Source organism: Centruroides sculpturatus, unplaced genomic scaffold (genome assembly GCF_000671375.1).
Source record: "Centruroides sculpturatus isolate CEXI.00-Female unplaced genomic scaffold, Cexi_2.0 scaffold942, whole genome shotgun sequence".
Lineage (NCBI taxonomy): Eukaryota > Metazoa > Arthropoda > Arachnida > Scorpiones > Buthidae > Centruroides > Centruroides sculpturatus.
Window position 1 is genome coordinate 199739 of NW_019385478.1, and position 21802 is coordinate 221540.

The 21802-nt window shown below is 30.6% G+C and overlaps 1 protein-coding gene across 3 annotated transcripts in view; it reads left to right on the top strand.

Annotated features, from left to right (window-relative positions):
- The window catches only part of LOC111639347 (A-kinase anchor protein 9-like), a 71429-nt gene extending 51400 nt beyond the window's left edge, over positions 1 to 20029 (top strand). For 2 of the 3 annotated variants that reach the window (XM_023385215.1, XM_023385217.1), the window contains 12 exons: positions 1705 to 1749; positions 2889 to 2981; positions 4583 to 5408; positions 7086 to 7261; positions 7954 to 8103; positions 8174 to 8335; positions 9317 to 9500; positions 10823 to 11045; positions 12134 to 12284; positions 12350 to 12704; positions 16047 to 16209; positions 19727 to 20029. In XM_023385215.1, coding sequence (XP_023240983.1) covers positions 1705 to 1749; positions 2889 to 2981; positions 4583 to 5408; positions 7086 to 7261; positions 7954 to 8103; positions 8174 to 8335; positions 9317 to 9500; positions 10823 to 11045; positions 12134 to 12284; positions 12350 to 12704; positions 16047 to 16209; positions 19727 to 19856 — 2658 coding nt within the window. In that variant the 3' untranslated portion in view covers positions 19857 to 20029. The remainder of the gene's footprint in view (positions 1 to 1704; positions 1750 to 2888; positions 2982 to 4582; positions 5409 to 7085; positions 7262 to 7953; positions 8104 to 8173; positions 8336 to 9316; positions 9501 to 10822; positions 11046 to 12133; positions 12285 to 12349; positions 12705 to 16046; positions 16210 to 19726) is intronic. The other variant, XM_023385216.1, reaches the window with a different exon arrangement.
- Positions 20030 to 21802: the final 1773 nt, after the last annotated feature.

A 21802-nucleotide genomic window follows, 5' to 3' on the forward strand; every position in this document is an offset into this window, starting at 1 on the left:
TTTCTCATTCTTAGAAACAACAGCTCAGCCCTCCAATCACTTATTTCCAGTTGAAGTCATTTCAGCTGAAAATAAGCAATGTGATAGCTCGTGCTATTGTATTGCATCACCTTCAAACTTTGCAATAATCCATGCTATTGCAAATTTGAAAGGATATTGTTCTGTAAACAAAAACAATATCTTGTAAACTAAACTATGTATTGCATTAAAATTTCATATGTGAAAAGAATGTAAATTACAGGATTTTTCAGAATTATTAAATTCGAGGAATGGCAATTACATGCAGTATAATTTGTGTCTGAAAAATTAGCAGGAATCTGTCACTTTATGCACTTACACATGTTAAAAATAAGTGCATGTGATTGCAAGTTAATGACAGTGGATACTCTGTGTAGCTACTTTCCTCTAACTTCTGTTACATCTCAGATGGTATTTTCTTTTATTCCTCCCACAAATGGATGGACAATTTCCATAATTCCTGATCCTCCTATTTTCTTTCGTCTTGCTGGTAATTATGAAACTTAGTGTGGATCTGGCAATATTTTATTTAGCAGTAAAGTCACAAGCAAACAGCTAATAATGTGAGAGAATCAGTGATGATACCACATGATTGATACTGCAAGTTCCTTGGATCAAGTCATCTTAACTGTGAGTGGGATGTAAATAATGAATGACAGATACCGCTGAAGTTCTATGTTTTATATTATGTAGTTTAGAATGTGTGGTTTACAATTAAAATATGACAATGTCTTATTCACTTTGCAATTATTTTTTCATTGAATACTGTATATTGTAAACTATTAATTTGGTGATTATATTGTTTACATTTTTGCCATTTTCTTAAACAATAACGTATTTAGAATTATTTTACATATATACAGGTCAAAAATATACATTATACATTAACAAAATAACACCTGTTAGCACTAAAATTGTTTTCTTCTAAGACTGTCGTGGATTCAACCAAGCCCACAATGGGGTGGCCAGAGATTGGGCCCAACCTATTTGTGATAGACCATCCCCAAACAATTCTGGTCTTTACAGAGTAGTAGAGTTACATCTTAACTACCTGAGCTGTCTGGCTGGCATTGTTATACATTAATGAATTATTGAAAAACACTATAAGGATGTTATTCTCTTGCGCTGGAGGATTCAGGTTTGAGTTGAAATCATAAACAAAAATTTTCATTGATGGTTTGACTGAAATACGTCCATCCTCATTCAGTGGCTAGCACATTATGGTCTAGTCAACTTATTAAGACACAAAAAGGAAGGTCCTATTATTATCTCATTACAAAAAGGATTAAAAATATACTGTATTTTTGTATAAATAATTAGTTTTTTGATTCATCTTAATTTATAATTAATTTATAAACATAAATTTAATAAACCAAAACTAATTTATCACTCTGTAAAATGCATGTTTTTTTGCACATGTTTTCTTTGTTGCAAACCATTTACTGTCTTTGTTATAGAATGCCGCATCTTAATTTTATCAGTTCAAAAGACGATATATCTATGCTTTGCAGTTAAAAATTTATAGCATTTTTTTTTTATTTTTTAATATTGCAAAACAAATAATCAAAATGATTATAAAATTATTATTTATAATTTAAAAGAAATATGTTTTAATTAAATTTAATTCTTTCTTGTTTAACATAATAATTATTGGTTTTGGTGCTGATTGCTTTTACCCGTCTTCAGGGTTTGGCTAGCAAAACGAAAGACGACCGAATCTGCAAGCCGCCGGTAAGATTATCTTTAGCCAATTATTGTGCACGTGGGGATGTCTGGTTATTTCTGTTTTTGTTTTGGTGAAAGTCTTATGTTATCGTTTCCGGAAGTAACGTCATTCTTTGCTTTAATTTGCATCCAAACTTTGGTTTTTTTTCCTCCTTCTGGTTTTGTGGTTTTTGCATTTATTTATATAAATACATCATTTGTTTTTCATAATTTTGACCCTTTTTAATTTGTAGTACTTGTTAACATTGCTGGTTGAAATGAAAATCAAAGAAATTTACAAGTGGCTACGTCAATTTAATGTATTTTAAGTGATGCATTTTGCTTTAAAAAATAATTTTTTCAAGTGTAAAGGCCAGTTTATAATCCAACTCCAGTATGGAATTGTTGCAATTAAGAGCAAGCTGATTTAAACTTTTCATTGCCCTAACATATAAATTCCATCTTTCTTTTTCACTAAATAATAGTAAATTTTAAAGCACAAGGGCACAAGGCCTTAAGCTGCAGCTTTATAGTGCTTACACTTACCTTTCCCTTACCCAAAACTGTAGCTTGGTTATCTTACATGTAACTTTAGCTTTGGATAAGAGTTTATAGTCAAAATCTGGTCTACAACCAGAGTATACAGCATGTTGTTGTCAGTATATGTCAACTGGATGAGACTGATGTGAATAATAAACATTTATCTTGTTTACACTAGACAAGACGGAGTCAATTATATGGACTCTGGAAGGTAATGGAGCTACATTCTAAATCACAGACCATGTAACACATCATTCATGGCATTATTAGAGCATACTGTGCTCTAATAATGAGTGCTCTAATAGTGAGCTCTACTATTCACATGCTACAAGCTGCAATTGGAGTATCAACTGGCTTTAATGTGTCACTTCAAAATAATGGCATTAAAATACAAGAAGTTATATTTTGTTTTTGACAAATACTCTCAATTGTTAATGTTTTAAAATAAAGTAATGGATAAAAACTAACTTAGAATAAATAAAAAAATATCATTTTGACCAGTATTTTTTGTCAGTTGCTTTTCTTCCATAGATTAGTATGTAAAGTGATGTGTTTACATTTTCTATGTTTTTCTATAGGGTCATAATCTAAAAATTTGATATTATATATTGTTTTATATGTTTCAGGAGAAACTGCAAGAGGATTTTGACGTCATACAGAAAATAGCGGATCAACAAGAAAAGGAATTGGTTCAGTTACAGGAAGAAACTTACAATCAAGTAAATTATTCTTTAAAAATTTTTGATAATTATCTACATAAAAAATTTAATAAGCAATTTTATTTCTCAAAAGTTTTAATATACACTTCTGTCCAAAACATTAATGCCAATATCTCAGGGACCACTGATCAGAATGATGTAGAATATAATCCGTAAGTGGAGTATTGTAGTTTTTACATATACATACACTGAACAGCAATTGCTCATTTTCATTATATCATCATTTATCAGCTCCATTTAGAGCAAAGCCCATTCTTGAACAAGAGCATCTTGATGCTCCTGAAGTGTTTCTTGGAGGCAACAATATGCAACTTGTCTTCATTTGTCATACCACTCGTGTGTAATGGGATTTAGGTCTAGAGATTTTGCTACTCATTCCGTGCATCAACTATCTTCACTGTCAAGAAAGTAATAAATGAATGTAGCATTGTGTGCTTGAACATTATCATTTATAAAAATGAAATCTGCATAATCGCATCTTAGAAATGTATCACGTAAGATTGCAAATCTTTGTCTCTGTATCTTTTTACAGTAGTGGCATTGCAAGCAATGCCACTACTGTAAAAAACATGGAGCTCAGTGCGACCATTAAGCATGATGATGCTCCAAACCATGCAGTAGTAGTTTTGGTTGTGTTTACTGTCATTCTGACACTGTTACAGGTCTCAATTAGTTCAGATTTGCACAATCATACTTGTATATATCAGGCATTTGAACTATAAGCATAAAATATTTATTCATTCGATGGAAATTCAAATATGTATTTTATGTTTTTCCGTGAAATATCTATTCCACTAAATAGCCAAGTTTTAGCACTCAGAAGTTAATTATTTAATTTCATTACTTGTGGAGAAAGTGAAGCCCCCTGTTTAGAAATTTTTCCCTGAATATTGTAGAGAATTTTAAAGAAATTGTAAGGAAACTGATGAAGAAGTAAGAGATTTTGGGAAAATTTGAATTAAAACTGACAGTAAGATAAGATTTTCTGGAAAGAGGAGGTTAAGGAAAATTGTTTTAAGGGATTTACCAGAGATGTTGAGGGAAATCTTACAGAAATTTGAGAAAAACTGAAGAACATGAAGGCATTTTGAACAAAGATTGAATATATAATATTAAAAGTGCTATCATTATTAATATGCATTATATTACAGTTGAAACTTGATTACCCAAAACATCGAATTATCCAAAACAATTTTCAAAAAATAAATAATCGAAACAAATGTTTAGGGTTGTTTTTGTACCATAAGGTATAAAACACAGAAATCAAACTTTCCACATAACTGGAACTTCCAGACAATAACAGACCATCCATTTTTTAATTGTAGTGTTGTAAAACTGGGTCATATACATAACATTAGACTAGATTTTGAGTAAATTAATTTACTTTCAAATACAGTAATTGCATTACAGTATTTATGGTTCACAAAACTCTAATTCATGGTCCTTTACATACCCAAAACACAAAAATAAGTTTCCAAATTATCTGAAATTTTGTTTATCAGGAAAGTCTCTAATTCCAATATATTTGGATACTCAAGTTTCTACTGTAATGTTAAGTATATAGTCATTAATATCGTATATAAATGTCAAATTTCTTACAGAGAAAAGAATTTGAAGAACTAGAAACTGGTTTTAATAGAGAACTATCAGATGCAAGGAACTGCCTAGAATGTAAAGCATTAAATGAACAGTTGACAACACTAAAGACGAATTTTCAGGAAGAAAATACAAACTTAATTATGAAACTAGAACAACTTCAGAACAAACTGGTTGAGGTAGAAAATAAAAGTAAAGAGGAAAAAGAAATTATAGAGAGAAACTATAAAATACAAATAGAAGATATTAATTTACAAGCAAAGAAAGTTGAATCACTCTTACAGAAGACACATGAAGAGGAAATCAGTCACATAAAATCACACTTAGAGGGAATATTCCACGATGAGAAAGAAGTCTTAATTAACTTGCATAAGGAAAAGTTGAATTCTCTCGAAAGTAGCTTGAAACAAAAACATGAGAACGAAAAGGCAGAACTGAAAAATCATTTTCAAGAAGTGCTGCAGAACTGTAAGGCAGAGTTAGCAAGAACTCATAATTCAGAAAAACAAAAATTGGAATTGGAACATGATGAGAACATCAATTACATGAAATCGCAGTATGAAAAACAGATCTGTTCAGAAAGAATTAACTCCCAGGAAAAGCAAGAAGAAGCGATGAAGGAATTCGAAGAGACATTGAAAAGAAATTGGGAAGAAGAAAAGAAAAGATTGATTGCATTACACCAAAATGAAATTGAAAGAGCTAATAATGAAATGAAAGAAAGGATCTTGGTGTTACAAAATAATTTTGAAGAAATGTATCAGAATAAACTGGCTCAGCTAGAGAATAATTACAAACATGAAATTAAAACATTGAAGAGTTTGTTGCAAAGTAAGTATAAATGTTATACTTTAGGTTAGGTTATAAATACAGTAGGGAGTCGTTTATCCGAAAGTCAGTTATCCAAAACGTCGGTTATCCGAAAGCATTCCAGTCGGCAAATTTAAATTTTCGCTAGTGCTGTGGCGCTGCAATCTTTAGCTATATCTTGAGCTACTCCAATATTTTTTTTTTGGTTGGTGTGTGTTTTTTTAGCTGACAGCACTGGCACTTTTGTGTGATGTTTTTCTGAGGACTGTGTGTCATGCTGAATCGAACGTTTTTGATAGTAGATCATTTTCTAAAGTATATATTTTTTGGTTTTTATATTTTTCAGTATATTTATTTTGTTTGTAAGAAATAAAGAAATATTTTTTAACGATACAATAGCCACAATTATTATTTTAAAAAATATACGTTAGGCTTAACATCGACGAAAATTCAATGTGAAGGGACATGCAACGGAGAAAAATTTCAATAATATATTAACCTACGGGAAAAAAATATATTAACCTACAGGACAGGTTAATATATTTTTTTGTACATAATCGGTTATCCGAATTTCTACATAAGTTATCCGAATTTCGTACATAAGTTATCCGAACAACCTCATTCCCCATTTGATTCGGATAAACGACGCTCTACTGTATACATAAGCTTAATTTAATAATTAAAAGTAATGTTTCATCATTTTCATTATTATTTTGTACCAAAAGTTAAAGTGATACATAATTACAAGCTAATAATTTAATTTGTCAGTTTTACAGTGATAGTGATAGAATTGCTGGAGATAGTAATCTTTTCTTACAATGTCCTTGCTTGTCTTTCCATTTTATAGCATAAGAGTTAAGGTAATTTGTGATGGAGGATATGCAGCTGATGTCGGAGAGTCACTTCTGGACAGAAAGTTGTTCCATTCTGTTGTAATGCATTATTCGAAATTTTATAGAAGCCCTGTATAAATTTCTTTAATTTATCAGAGATAGTATGAGTTGGCATTGTTCTCCATTCCTCTACTATACTGATTAATCTTATTAAAGATTGGGCCCACTTATACTAGGAGTTGTCAAAGGAATTTTAAATTATATATTAATATTTAAGTAAAATAATAAACTAATATTCCTCTTATACTATATAATCTTATTGTGTTGATATTCTTAAAGTAATTAGTTTATTCTGGATAAAAACAAAGTTATTTTGTAGATGTCATAACCTGTCTACTGTCTCATTAAATTCTAGCAGTCAGTTATGGGTTTGTATCCAATCAGGTGGAATTTTCTCTGTCTCACATCAAAATAGGAACCAATTTTCCATAGAAATGTTCTCTCAGAAGGCACTCTCTCTTTAACAAATCATCCATGAATTGAAGGGACATTATCATATTCTTTCAATTCAACTTATCTAAATTTATCTGACATTGTTTTTATAGTCTTCTCAGTGGTTTAAAAATGAAATTCATTAATATAGATGTGTAAATAAATTCTTTTAATATACAAAGCTTTGACTATTTAGAAATACTTGTAAGGAAATTATCCTAAAAATATTAAAAATGGAAAATGTGTCTACATTCATAGGATGTGTAATTACTGCATTGCAGAAAATGTCTTAAACATATTTTATATAAGTCAGATTGTTTTAAAATTATTAAATAAAGAAGATATAGATTAATGGTTACATTTGATGTTTCAGAATCTAGATCTGATTTGAATTCCGAGAGAAGAAGCTTTAATTCAAGAGACGACACGTCTAATTCTGATATATCCAGCTCGCAGAATACAACCGTATGCACGGAAGAAGACATTCATGGCGCACTACCGAGTAACATAGAAAAACTTTTAAAGAAAGTTTACAAAGAAGGTGTTCAGGTAAATATATATATTTTTTTTCGTATCTTACATTAAAAACACAAAAATTGATCCACAAGTTTAAAATGTGGAAAAATTTGTATTAATGGAGTTTAAAATCAAAATACAATGAATTCTTTCTAATCCAAATTATTGTATGAGGTTTTTCAAATTAGTGGAGTGACATATAAAGCAAATGAAGTTATCACAAAAATAATTTCTTTGTTATTTATTTTATTTACGTATATTTTATTTTTATAGAAACCTGTCGTAAACACAAATAACATTACTATAGTACACCATGGAAGAACTCACCATTATGTTGATAACATGTAAGAAACACATTAAAACGTTAAAACCACTGAACAGTGGTTTACATCTTACCAACAGGCTGGTCATGTGGAGTTTTCATGTTTTCTTCACATGTCTAACACCTAAATAAAGGACAGTTTTCTCCTGGAAAGCACCTTTGGTAGATTATTTAAACGTTACATTGGCTTACTCTATGAATTCAATCTATTACTATAATAATGATCTTTTAAACTTTTCCAATGGTATATTCAAAATCACTTATTTTGATTTTTAACATCATTAAAACAAATTTTTTTGTCTATCATATTTATTTTACATAAGTCTGTAAAGACATACAATTTTTGTTACAAGTATTATCTTTTCTTAATAATAATTGTAAATAATAAATACGAACTACTCAGGTTCTGTCATTAACGGAAAGGCAACTGCTTAAGCATCATCTAACTCCATCGTCAGAGACCGGTAAGTCTTGTCTGACTTCAGAAGAATGGTTCCAAGAACGACAGATGCTGCTCAACGAAATCTATTCTTTAAAAGAACTTATCAGAGAAGTAACGATTAATTTTTTAATTTGATTACATATAAATATTTTCAAATATTTATAATTAGTAAAAATTTCAGGGTGTTGAAAACAAGAGTTGGAAAGATACCATAGAGCAAATAGTGTCGGCATTCAGGAGTGAACAAGAAAAGCTGATCAGTAAGTTACGGAATGAAGTTCACACCACCGATAACGCTATCAGCACCGATAATAAGAAACTGAATGAGAGGATAACAGACTTGGTAATAAGATTAAGAAATTATAATTATTTTTGAATTTAAATTTAATTAGTAATTTTAAAATTAAGTAGAAGGAAAATAAATAGAATTAACAGATAATAAAAATTATAGATGTATGTACTTATTGTTATAAACTAGCAACATGTTAACTAGTTTATATCAGTGTGGAGATACATTTATTGGATTCAAATAAACAACACCTTTACACAGCAAAAACATATTCGATTAACACTTTCAGTCTAATTTATAGATTATCATTAGGAATCTTTAGTAACAGAATAATAAATTCTGATTGATTATTTCAACCGGAATACAAAATTTCAAATGTTCGAACACAGCAATTATATGAACACGATACAGTAGTGTGTCTATAGTCTATCACTTGTCAGTTTGACAATTGATGGACTAGTTGTTTATTTCACATGCAATTGAAAAACAGTCAGAATCATGATTAATTTGATAAAGTAACCTGTGAACCAATTGCAATTTTACTGTACATTCAAATTCCAGTAATCTGATAATTTGTTGTTATCTGTTACTTGCCAGTCTGATATATGTCAGATTATAGAGACTCTGCTGTATATATATGTATGCTCCAAAGCATCATTTTCATGTTCTTCTGCTTACATTGCATGTTTTGTTTCAATGCTGCATAATACAATCATTTTGAGGACATTTCAAATGAGGATTTAAATTTTAGTTGAATCAAACAGTTGTAGTTTTGTTAGTCTACGTAACTGAAGTGATACAGAGATGATAAGGTACGTTAATAAATGTACATCTTGCAATTGGCGAAATACAGTAAATAACTATTTAAAGTAGACATGCTGCATTCTGGAATAATATAAAGCTGCAAATTAGGTGTTCCAAATCTCACTTTATGAGGGAGAGTGTTTAAACAATTAGATTACAGCCATCTGATTTCCTGTGATACATGAAGTTTTCATATAAAATTTAAATTAATTATTACTTTTTCTTTTCTAGGAAGTGCAGAATGAAGTTCTTAACACACATGTCACCAATAGATTAGTAGAAGAATATAAAAGTGCAACAATAGCTCTTAATAATCAACAGATACAGTACATAAAAGTGAAAGAAGAACTCGAACATAAGTTAAGTAAATTAGAAGAAGAGAAAATGGATCTTGAAGAGCAGTTGAAGACTCAAAGTAATATATTACTATGTATTTATTTTCTAAATGTCCACAATGAGTGTTTAAAGTTGCAGTTGCCCTTTTAGCTTGTTGGTTGGTTTCAGGCAATATTTGTACACTGACACTTGTGGTCTGCAGTGTGTCTGCTCTACTAATCCATAGTAACATACAGGCAATTTAATGTGCTGTTTCTTTGTGCAAGGTGTCTTGGTTTAAGTTTAACCTACAATATCCTCTATTAAAATATCACTAAATTTAAGTTCAGGAAGAGATGATATAATGATATAATTGGTGCTTTGTGCCTTGTACATGAATATTATAAACACAATATATATTTAAATTTTAAATAAATTTATTTAAATTATATGTGTATGGATGTATTTTAACCATGAAATAATTAAAATTAATATTGCAATTAAATCATATTATTAATTAATAATGTGATGACCATTTGAAATGAATATTTATAAAGATTTTATAGACTTGACTAGGATTAAATTGGAAAAATTGTTTGAACAGTCCAGGATACTGAAGTACAAAGAACTATCCCTTTATTGAGATGCAAATTAGGTCAACAAAGGAGAATTACATGATAACAATTATTGATTTATTGGGTTATGTAGCAAGTTCATTTAGATTTTTGCAATTTTTTTTTTTGTTTTTTTGTGCATTATCTTAAAACATGTTTACATATAACAACATTTATACAGAGAGCAAGATGATAAAGCATTTTTCTAATTACTGTTTGGTTGATATGTTCTCAATTTACAAATTTGATTGACCTTCTTGTGCTTGATATTCAACAATATTTACAATTTTATTATCAAAAATGTATCCTGTGAATTGTAGAATTAAAAATGCCATTCAACTCTAGACAATTTGTAGAGGTAGAACTTTAGTTAAACATTTTATCTGTCACTCTAAATCTAAACTACTTTACTCTACACTTTGCAGTACTTCAATATATTTTCCAAGCTTTTCAACTTGGGGTTTATTTATGACAGCGCCTGTATTCCTCAGAGTTTATTTGGATCATGGGATTTAATTGAGAAAATATGGTAATTGTAGATTAAATCCTTGATAGTTGACTGGATATGTTAGGCTACAACTATCAATGTTGCCGTAATAGAAACTTGAAAAATGGCCTCAGTGCTCACAAGGCTGAGGAGAGAGAAATCGGTTCTAACTTATTAGCTAAAAATCTGAGTGAAGTTATTACATAATTCAATATTTTTTACACTTTATGCAGTGTTTATTGCATAGCTTATTTAATATTACATCGTACACAAATGGAATAAAAGAATTTTATTTTGATATTTTTGTATTTGAATTTTTAGGAAATGTTTTAGAATTTAGGATTAAACAAGAAAAAGTTCTATCAGATGATCTTCAAAAATCATTGGATGCAGAAAGAAATAAAAATGTGGATTTGAGATCGCAGTTAAACAAACAGCAGAAAGCATACATGGAATTAGAAAGTTCCTACTCTACTTACAAAGCGGAAATTGCATGTCTGCGGAATGCTTTGGATCAACAAAAGAAACATTTAACAAATTGTCTGTAAGTACCTTTTTGTCTCAGGATATCTCTATAATTGGATTGTTCATTAATTTTTGAAGATCATTCATTTATTTAAGAATATATGAAGACTTTTAATATTTTTACCTTGAATGAATCCATTTTTATGTTCTAGAATACAAAAGATTAAATATATTGTTACAATTTAATAACCTCTTAAAAAGCATTTTGTTTTCTGAGTGTAGTATATAAAAATGTTTATTTTATTTAAATAATGAATGGACAATTTATTAGATATATTAAAAATATATATGAAATGAAATATAATTACAGTGATAAGATAAATTGAATTATTAAGGTCAGTTTATACTCCAACTACAGTGGAGTTTATGAAGTTTGCTACATTTGTTGTTCTCCACTCAGCTGGATGTGAAACTAGAGATGCACACTTCTGGTCTAGCAACACGTGGTCGAACAGTGTTCAATTCCAATATTTGGTGTCTATACCGTACTACACCAGTTAGCTGATGTCTCCACTGTTCTTGTCATTCCCAGCAATGACTAGCAACTTCCATGCAGAATATAAACATGTCTATAGCCTACTTGATATGGTGTTCATCTAGTTATTGACAGCGATAGTTTTAGGCAAAAAAAGTCTAGATTTTTACCAAGGATGTGCTTTTATAGGCATCAGATACACAAATATATACTTGTCAGTACTTATTCTTGATTCATAACTAGCTCAGAATCCAATAATAGTTAATATTTGAGGTTCTTTACATTACATAAACTTCCAAAAGGGATCTTAAAGCTCTGTGCTTGCTTAAGGATTCAAGCATTGTCCATTCGGACTTATTCATTAGAATTATTGATTGATTCAGATTGTTGTTTTCAACAAGAATCAAAATCACTTGCTGTAATATGTGATGACATCAATACACAGCATGTTAAGAATACATTGATATACTTTACTGTAGTTTGAGTAGTAAGAGGATCACTACTACAGTAATGTCCCTGTTTTTGTTTTGTTGTTGTAGCTTTGCATAATATTCTTTCTAAACCTTCATATACAAGTCTATTATAGTTAAATAATCAAGCACCTTATGTTATGATACATTTTTGAATTTCAGAACTGCTCTTGGTCTGGAAAAAGCCACCAATCGTTCTCTTATGCAAGCACTTGAAAGGGAACAGACTAATTTCTCTTCTCTGCAAGCGGAATTTGATTCTGAACGTAAATGTGGAAAGGTAATGCAGGAGTATGAACACCAAATTATTAAGGTGAGTATTAATTATGATTTAGAAAATATTATGCGTTCAAATAATTAACATTTCTACACCCGTAGTTGCATCGATTGTATTGGAAGTACCGTCGCTCTGAGAGTTATCGTCAGGCTTTAATATTCCAGAAGAATTATCTTCTTATGTTACTGGAAGGTTTTCAGTCAACAGAAAAGCAAACTTTGACGACTTTAAAGTGTATGATGATTGGTGACATGGATGAAGAAAAGAGCGTTTCATCATCTTCCTTTAAATACAATCCACATAAATATTATAAGTTTAGATCTGCAGCTTATGCAATTATTGCAGTCCACCGTATGAAGTATCTGGTTCACCGTTGGAGAAAAGCAGCTAAGATTATGAATTCACATGTAGCTACTCAAGAATTAAATTCTGAGGAACAAAATGCAATAAAAAATGGTACATTTAAAAATATGCTTTTTAATTTTAAGCAAATTTTATTAAATTGGCACATACATTTTAATTGAAACAGATATTGAATGTATTTTACTTAAAAAGCAGTGAAAAGTGATTGTGTTTACAAACATTTTTATACTTTTATATATACAGTTGTCTCTCTATAGTTCGACGTTTTTTAATTCGACATGCTCAGTAGTCCGACGCACCTCCCGTCAAGGTCCCGATTACGTGTCTGCTTGCACAGAAGCATGTCGCGATGTGAATCTCCCCATCCAATTCTTACTCGATGACACACATTTCGTGTGTTTTATGTGAGCAGTTCTGTTCGAACAGTTGAAATAGAGAATATTGTAAGTTACTGCTAGCAAAACAATGCGAAATATGTAATTATTTTCGGTAATCCGGACACTTTTGGTAATCTGACACACCTTTGGTCCCATACCTGTCGGATTATCAAGGGACAACTGTATTAGTATGCACTAGTACTTATAATTGAAAGATAATTAGCTCTTTTCTGGATTTTACTCTTAATTCTTCTTGTTTTTTAATGTTTAATCATTTGTTCTCAATGTTTTCAATATAACTTTGCACATCAAAAGGCTAGAAGGTTCTGAAAGTTGTAGCTTAAAACTACTAATTGTTTCTAACAATAAGTTGCCAAGTCGCAAGCTGTGACATTGATCTAAGATGGATTCATAATTGGACAATTACCTTCAAATTAACATTTCTAAATCTGAATTATCCCTTCAACCATTAGAATTATTTTAGCGGCATCTAAAACCCATTTTACGTTTAGAATTAGAACAGAGATGATTTTCATTGAATTTATAATTATTTTGCAAAGGAAATTAAGTAAGTCATGTCATACAGATTTGTTTATGATGTAAATATATTTCCTCTCTTAAATAATGCTTCCTCTCTCTAGTTTATTTTCCTACTAATTGTGACGTTAAGGTAATAAGTTAATGCCAAAATTTACTTAATTTGTTATATATAATTGTTCTACACTCAATCCTTCCTTTTCATATGCAACCATGCCACAAATATGAGACTTCCATGAATAGTTTATTTGTATTCCATGAAGCTAAAGCTTTAATTAATTTTCAAGTTAAATGAAAATATAACAAAATAAAAAAGATTTTAAAATGATTGTAATTTATAAAAAGATTATAATTTATTTTTTATTTTATTGATCTGCAAAATATTTTGAATCACTAACACATTATTTGCTTTTCTAGACTAATTGTGAGAGTTGGAAACACAATAAAAACTATGAAACTGATGGTCACACTTTTAGTAATCAATAGAAACCATGCAAAAATCTAGGAAAATTCCATTTACATGCATTTACTTTATAAATTGATATATCTCTCTATTTGTATCAAAAATTTTTCAGCAATTCATTTTATTATACAGGGTGGTATCTACCAATGTCAAGTTGTAGCATTATTAGAATGCATATGAATATGTGTGGTACTCCAAACATTTCTACGTAGTTGAAAGGCTAGTAATCATTTCACAATGGAATGCTGGGCAAAAGAAACATGGATTGTGGCAGTAGAGATATTACAAAATCCATTTCAGAAGTCTAACAGATGCTTCAATGCAACAGAAGAGTGCCATGCACCTATGTCAGAGCAGTACATCATTTTGTGATGGGTCAAACAATGGAGTCAGGACAGTGTTCAGGACGGTCAGTCAATAGATCACAGGATAAGTGCTCGCATGCTAAAAAATTTGGGATGTGTTCCCGCAGCCCTCAGAGTCAGTTGCTTAGCATTGTGCCATACAACAATTTTGCAGATATTGTAATGCTTTTTGTACCAATTGTTGGTGGATTTGTTCCCATCCTTTGGAAAATGCATGAGATTCCATGGGATATGGTGCTATGTTTCATAGATGCTTTTCCATGCCACCCATAAGCATGTATCCAAGCAGTGGAGGATATTTGTCTTCCACTGTTTACAAACCAAGCAACATTTGCATGGTTGTTGCTTGGTTTGTATGCTTGTCGGATGGATACTTATTGACAATAGAAGACATTATTTTAAAAGAAGTGCTAATGTTCATATACTGTATGTAGGGAATTCGATCCCGGTCCTTATTTCTAATCCCGGGATTTCGGGATTATACTTAGTCAATCCCGGGATCCCGGGATTATTTCGGTATTGAGGGTTAATAAAAAATAAGAAAGTCTTACAGAAATCAACAAATCAAAATTTAGACAAAAATCAACGTATTTTACCATATACACCTAGCTAATTTAATCACTCTAACTAATCAGACTTAGAGTCAGACTAACCAGACTTAAAATCACTCAGTCTTCATGTTAAATTTATTCTTTTTTAAGCATCACTGAGATCTCTTTAAACTCACATAAATTGAAAAAACCTTTATGTAACAAACTATGCAAATAAACGTTGAAAATTAACAAAAATCTCTCTTAACATCGACTAAATAGACTACTTTCGTATAACAACCTAGTAAGTAGGTAAAGTAAGTTTCTTAGCAAAAAGTATTTAAAAATAATATTAATCAGTCACATTTTTCTTAAATATAAAGAAAACTAATCTAATAGGAACATTCTAATTTGAATTGCGAAAATACGATCTGAGAAATAACAACGCATCCGGTGTCTCATCACCAAGTCTGCTTCTCAATTTGTTGCACATATATGCAGCTGTTGACAAAACGCGTTTACGTTTGATGGAAGTTGGAGGAATCATTAGTAAATACTTATAAGCCCGCTCTAGTTATAGCTTCAAGGACACGGGGAGGTTGGAAGAAAACAGTCCGATCAACACAGATCGGGATTGCAGGAGTAAAGGCTACAATCCCGATTGTTTCATTGTAAGCATGTCTTTCTAAAAATACACACGTTAATTTTGTAAATTTGGTCTCTGTGTGAGTCTCTCGGCGTCCAGCAAACCACTACCCCCCAAACGTAAAAAGGCTTTCTTGCATCATCTTGACAGATCGTGGGCAAAGCTAGGGTCCTAACCTTTTCACCTAAGGTCGACCCCCCCTAAGCGAGAGGCGTCGGGTCTATATTAACCACACTGGCAAAACGAGATGGCTGATACATTGACAGGTAAAATGCACTGAGTAGTATTAAATGCGTATATGTGATCTCCATTTAATGGCCAAGTAAAGTTTCTACAATTTCTTATTGTCTTTTACTTCTCATTTGAAATTGGTAGATATAATACCTGCCACCTTGTATAACAAATCTTGGAGAAATTAGCTCGTAATCAGAATAATATACAGCTTAGTTTTTATATTATTAATTAATGGTTTTAGAATATACAATTGTCTTGTAACACAGTTTAATGTATTTTTCAGGTGCTGTATTTAATTCGAGCAAATTACATTCATCGTCGTCTCCGTCGTCTCTCCATGGTCATCATACTCATCCATTTTGTTCAAATTCTCTGCCTTGTAGGAAACAGTCCATTCAGAGTAATCCAACCGTTTCGGAGACTGTCGATTCACATAAAAGTCTTAAGTAAGAGTTGTATTGTATTCCTCTATTGCATTAATCAAAACATCATCACATAGATACTTGAACATAATATTTTTTTAAAGTTTCTATTTATTTATGTATTTAATTTCAATTGGGCAATGACTTAAGCTGCTTTTGAGTTTAATCAATAAAGCTTTTCTCTGTAATTGTTTGTCTTTTCAGTTACTATGAAGGCTTTTATTTAAGCCTATCATAGCTGAACACACAAAGGAGTTTAGCTGTATCCATGAAGATTCAGCTAGATTACTTTATAGATTCAGTTAAGAAGGCATATTATAGGCTTAGCTGAACTCTCACGAATACAGTTAAGCCTTCAATATGACAGAATAATTGAGGTGATAGAATCTGACATATTCAGGTTATTGTACTAATAGAAATTTCTATACATCAATCAAATCTTGATCCCTAGAACAACAGGCTGATAGATTTTACAACTTCGGTCATCTGGCTATGATGAATTAAAAATTAATTACATGGCACCTAAAATTCACAATTTAATACTAGTAATGTTTGGACTAAAATTATACATTTCTTCTCAAACTGTTTTATTTGTTACTTTCATATACAATTTGTGATGAGTAATATATTACCATAATTTCCTATGTATAACCCACAGCAGCATATAATTTACATCAATGTATACCTCATAGAAAATTACTCAAATAAAGATAAAAACATTACATAACGTGAATTGCTACATAACGTGAATTGCTACATACCTCACTCCTTTAAAGTTACTAAGAAAGTTGTATATAAACTCTACAATATCCAATGAACACAAGAGTTAATTGCTTAGTTCTTACTGTAGAAAAGTAACTAAAAACAACAGTTGGCTTCTCAATACTTCTTTGAATGTCATTGCATGGTAGAAGTAGAATAACTAGAAATTTATCAGGCTTAACATCAGCTGCAAGTTTCAGCTACAAGTTTAAATAATAGTGTCTAATAATATCAATTAACATCTGGATTGATACATAAAAGTGAAGGTCACGATCAAGTGGTCACAACTAAACATTTTATCATGGAACCAATGTTTCAGCAATAAAAGCAAATTAAATTGATTTCTGTTTGGACAAATGTAATTTGCATGTTATTGTATTAAATGAAGTGTGTAAGTAAAGCAGAGAGAGAGAGAGACACTTGAGTGAAAGAGTCTTTAGGAACTGGAAAGTTTCAGAAGTCAAAAGTTAAGTGGTCAGTATATCAAAACTCTAATTAAAGCAAAAGAAACCGGTAGGAGGTACTCGTGAATTTAGTATAAAATGATACATTATATAATGGTATACATATTAGCCAAGATTAATCTGTAAGAATTGTTATCTGCAATTATTTAAAATACCAAAAAAAAAGAAAATATCCTGAGAAAATATGGATTCAGGATATGGAGTAGCATGCAGCAGGAAAGTCAATTTGACAAATTGCCCATGAACATGCAATGTTTTGTGAAGAAGTTAAAAAAAAAAATCAAAAGAAGATACTTAGCACAGTTAGAAATCTTAAAAGTGGCTGAAAACGATGCTCCAGTACAAGGGAAGACAGAACATTTAAATTTCAGGCTGTCAAGAATCTGAAAATCTCAGCAAGTGAGATAAAAGAAGTCAGTATCGATCAACAATATAAAAAGAAGGTTTTCTGAAGCTGGACTGGATTTTTGGAACCAGGTTACTTGGAGTGACAAATCTAAATTTGAGTGGTGTAGATGACGGAGAAGGAAATTGATTTGAAGAAGAAATAACCACACATTTGATGCAACCAGCTGTATCAATACTGTGAAAACATTTCCAGTACATTAATGTGTGGGGCTGTTGCTTGTAGTTTGGAATGGGAGGTTAGAATTTAAGGCAAAATGAACACAGAGCAAAATATTCTGAGCAATAATTTGCTTTAGTCTGCCAGAGAAATGCATTTCTGATGACTTCCTGTTTCAACACAACAATGATCCTAAACGTATAGCACAGTAAACCAAGGAATTTTTGGGAAAAAGGGATTCAGAATACTGAAATGGCCTTTCAGATCCCACATTTAAATCCTGTTTGAGCATATCTTGGATGAATGGATCGCAGAGTCCTCCAATAAGACAAAAAGATTCTTTCTGACTTCTGGAAAATATGTTGAGTGTGGCAAGATCCTATAAGACATACTCCAAAAGTTAGTTGACTCTATGCCGCAACAATTACAGAAGTTAATAAAAGCAAAGGAAGGACCATCATGCAGGGGTAGCACTGCATAGTGCCAAAATCATCACTTGGTGATTTTTTATTAAAGTGGTGATAAAAAGCTTAATCCATTTGTTTTGACGATCACCGTGAAATTGAATCATAAAGCACACTTCTGGAAAAACAGTAGAATGTATAGCTCCTATGCACCACACGCTCAGCAATTTAATGACATCACGTTGCGTGTTTGGACAGAAAAGTAGGAAGCAACGTTGTGAATCGAAGGCAGTTTTCATGATATGTTGCCCGACATTTCCTGATTGGGACTTTTTATCAACTGATAGAAAATTTGTGGAGATTTTCTTTCACTTTGATCTTTTTTCAGTAGACTAAAACAAAAATTTTGACATGACAGAACATGTGAAATACTATTTAAACATTTTTATTAAATATGTCATTCAGAATTATTCAGAGACCCAAACATCTGGCCCTCTCTTTGTAGTGACAGAAAACATGTTACTCTTACTTTCCAGACACCAAACTGATAAGGCTGCCAGTACCTGCATTAATTAGTAAGTAAAACTGGCAAAATGGTAGTGATATTTTAAAATTTTTTCAGTGACCCCTGAACATGCTATCAGGAAAACAAACATGCATTTTTGTTTTGATTGGACAAACAACCTCAAATTTGAGTATTTTTGTATTATTATGTGTTTTCTTTCCTATATTTTATGCCACAGATTAAATGAATTCATGTAATCTTTATTTTAAAATATCATTGTATTAAAAAGTCAAAAAATTAAACATTTGTACTGTGACCACTTAACTGTGACTTCCAGTGTAGGGCTGGATTTTGATTTGTTGTAGCTATAAGCTGTAACATAACATTCCCTTCCTTCCACCAAATAAAGATACATGTAAAAATGTGAAGACTTAAGCATAGACTCATAACACATGGCCCTAAGCTGCAGCTCATTTATCTTAAGAGCAAAGCTGCTCCATACATGTGCGTGTCTTCATTTGTTTCTAGAAAAAATCATGACAACAGTTGCATGTATGAAACGCAAAGAAATTTTTTGTTTTTTAAAGACACTTTTGATAAATTTAAATGGAAAAAAACACTGTCCAGTGAGTTTATAATTGCAATTTAAAGCTGATGGATGACATGGACATAACTTTTATACTCAGTTTTAAATTGACCAGTAAATACAGTTAACTCACAGATTATTCACAAGAAATAATGGTATTTAAAAACTAATTAGCTGTAAGAATTTCAAATATATAAATATTAAATTTCATCGAAATATTCTTAATTAGTGTGTATATATTTTTTTATTTTTCAGAATGTTGCCAAAGCCATCATCCGATGTAGAAATCCATCAAATAGAAATGGAGAGAGGAAGATTGGGAGAATACATTACACGCTTGGAATTTCTACATCAACAGTTAGGTTTAAATACTAGAGACAAATAATTGTGTTGTCTTACTTTTTTTTTTACTTATATAATTTTTATCTTATTTGTCTTATTTTTCTTATGTAATATATTTAATGAGAGTAACCCTCGCTGCAGCAAAGAGTAAAATTATTCGGAAACTGTAGGCAGAATTGTCCCGACAGAAGGTTTTTACGTGATAAACAGAAAAACCGTCTCNAAGATTGGGAGAATACATTACACGCTTGGAATTTCATTGAAATATTCTTAATTAGTGTGTATATATTTTTTTATTTTTTAGAATGTTGCCAAAGCCATCATCCGATGTAGAAATCCATCAAATAGAAATAAAGAGAAAAAGATTGGGAGAATACATTACACGCTTGGAATTTCTACATCAACAGTTAGGTTTAAATACTAGAGACAAATAATTGTGTTGTCTTACTTTTTCTTTCACTTATATAATTTTTATCTTATTTCTCTTATTTTTCTTATGTAATATATTTAACGAGAGTAACTCTCGCTGCAGCAAAGAGTAAAATTTNTGGAATTTCTACATCAACAGTTAGGTTTAAATACTAGAGACAAATAATTGTGTTGTCTTACTTTTTCTTTCACTTATATAATTTTTATCTTATTTCTCTTATTTTTCTTATGTAATATATTTAACGAGAGTAACTCTCGCTGCAGCAAAGAGTAAAATTTTTCGGAAGCTGTAGGCAGAATTGTCCCAACAGAAGGTTTTTACGTGATAAATAGAAAAACCATCTCTGACCAAAATCTTAATATTTCGAATGAATCAACTAAGGTGGCCTTAAAAATCATTGTAAAATGTAACTTGTAAGATAATTCTGTGCAATAAGCTAACTATTCAAATTCCACAAATGATCAAAATAATCTCTAGGAAATGAAATTTAAATGCTTGAAATATTGGTTTCTACAAGTTTTTAGTATCCTGGAGTGAGTTGTATGCGTAGAGTTCCAAAAGTTAAATTTAATAATACCCTGCAGGGAACAAATGGTGCCATCGTCAAAATGATCATTAAGTAATGAATGTTCTTTATCACGAGATTCTTCAGTTAAAGTGCATAGTTGTGTAAAGATTTTATAATTTTTACTTAGTAAATTACACTCCATAATTTCTAAATTACGATTTTGGAGTTGGGATAAAGGCACGGTAATATTAAAAAATTGGCTCTGAGTGCCTATTGTACATATATATATATATATACACATATAAATATTTATAATTTGTTGTCTTTAGTTTCAACATTTATAATGATTTATTATTATTCTTTATATTTATGATGAAAATCATTAAATTTACACTAGTCCACAGATTATAAAAAATTTAGTTGACATTTTAGCTTTGACCACTTTTATTCAAATTTATTTATGTATATAATGTAAAAAGATTGAAGTTTTGTACACCAAAATAACGTTCCTAAAACCAATTTAGGCCATTTCGAGTTAGAAGATACTGTGAACGTCTGTCTAACTTGAATGTTTACGTGCAACCCAACAGAGCGTAGAATTATCTGTTGTAATACTTGATTCGCTCAATCTGGTTGCGTGTTACTGCAGCTTCAAGGATTAGTATTTTGAATTGTTGCAATAATAGGACTAGTTCTATAAGAAACATGTTTGATACCCATTATCACTTGTTCGATACATTTTTTAAGTTATTTGTAATGAAATATTTCCATTTCTGTTTTATAAAATATCCTACTTCATATGTTAATGCGACTTTTATTCAGTTCTGTATTTATTATACGACGAATACATTTATGTTTATTTAATGATTGTGATTTATTTACCAATTGAATATAATAAACTGTATTTTAAACAGTTGCAAAATTATGAATTTAATAATCATTATTGATTATTTTGGGTTCAAAACGTCTTAATTCAAATTCTCTATTTTAAAAAGAGCTACAACAGATTTCAAGGGATTCATGATTTCCAGGTTAAGAATTCTAGATGTAC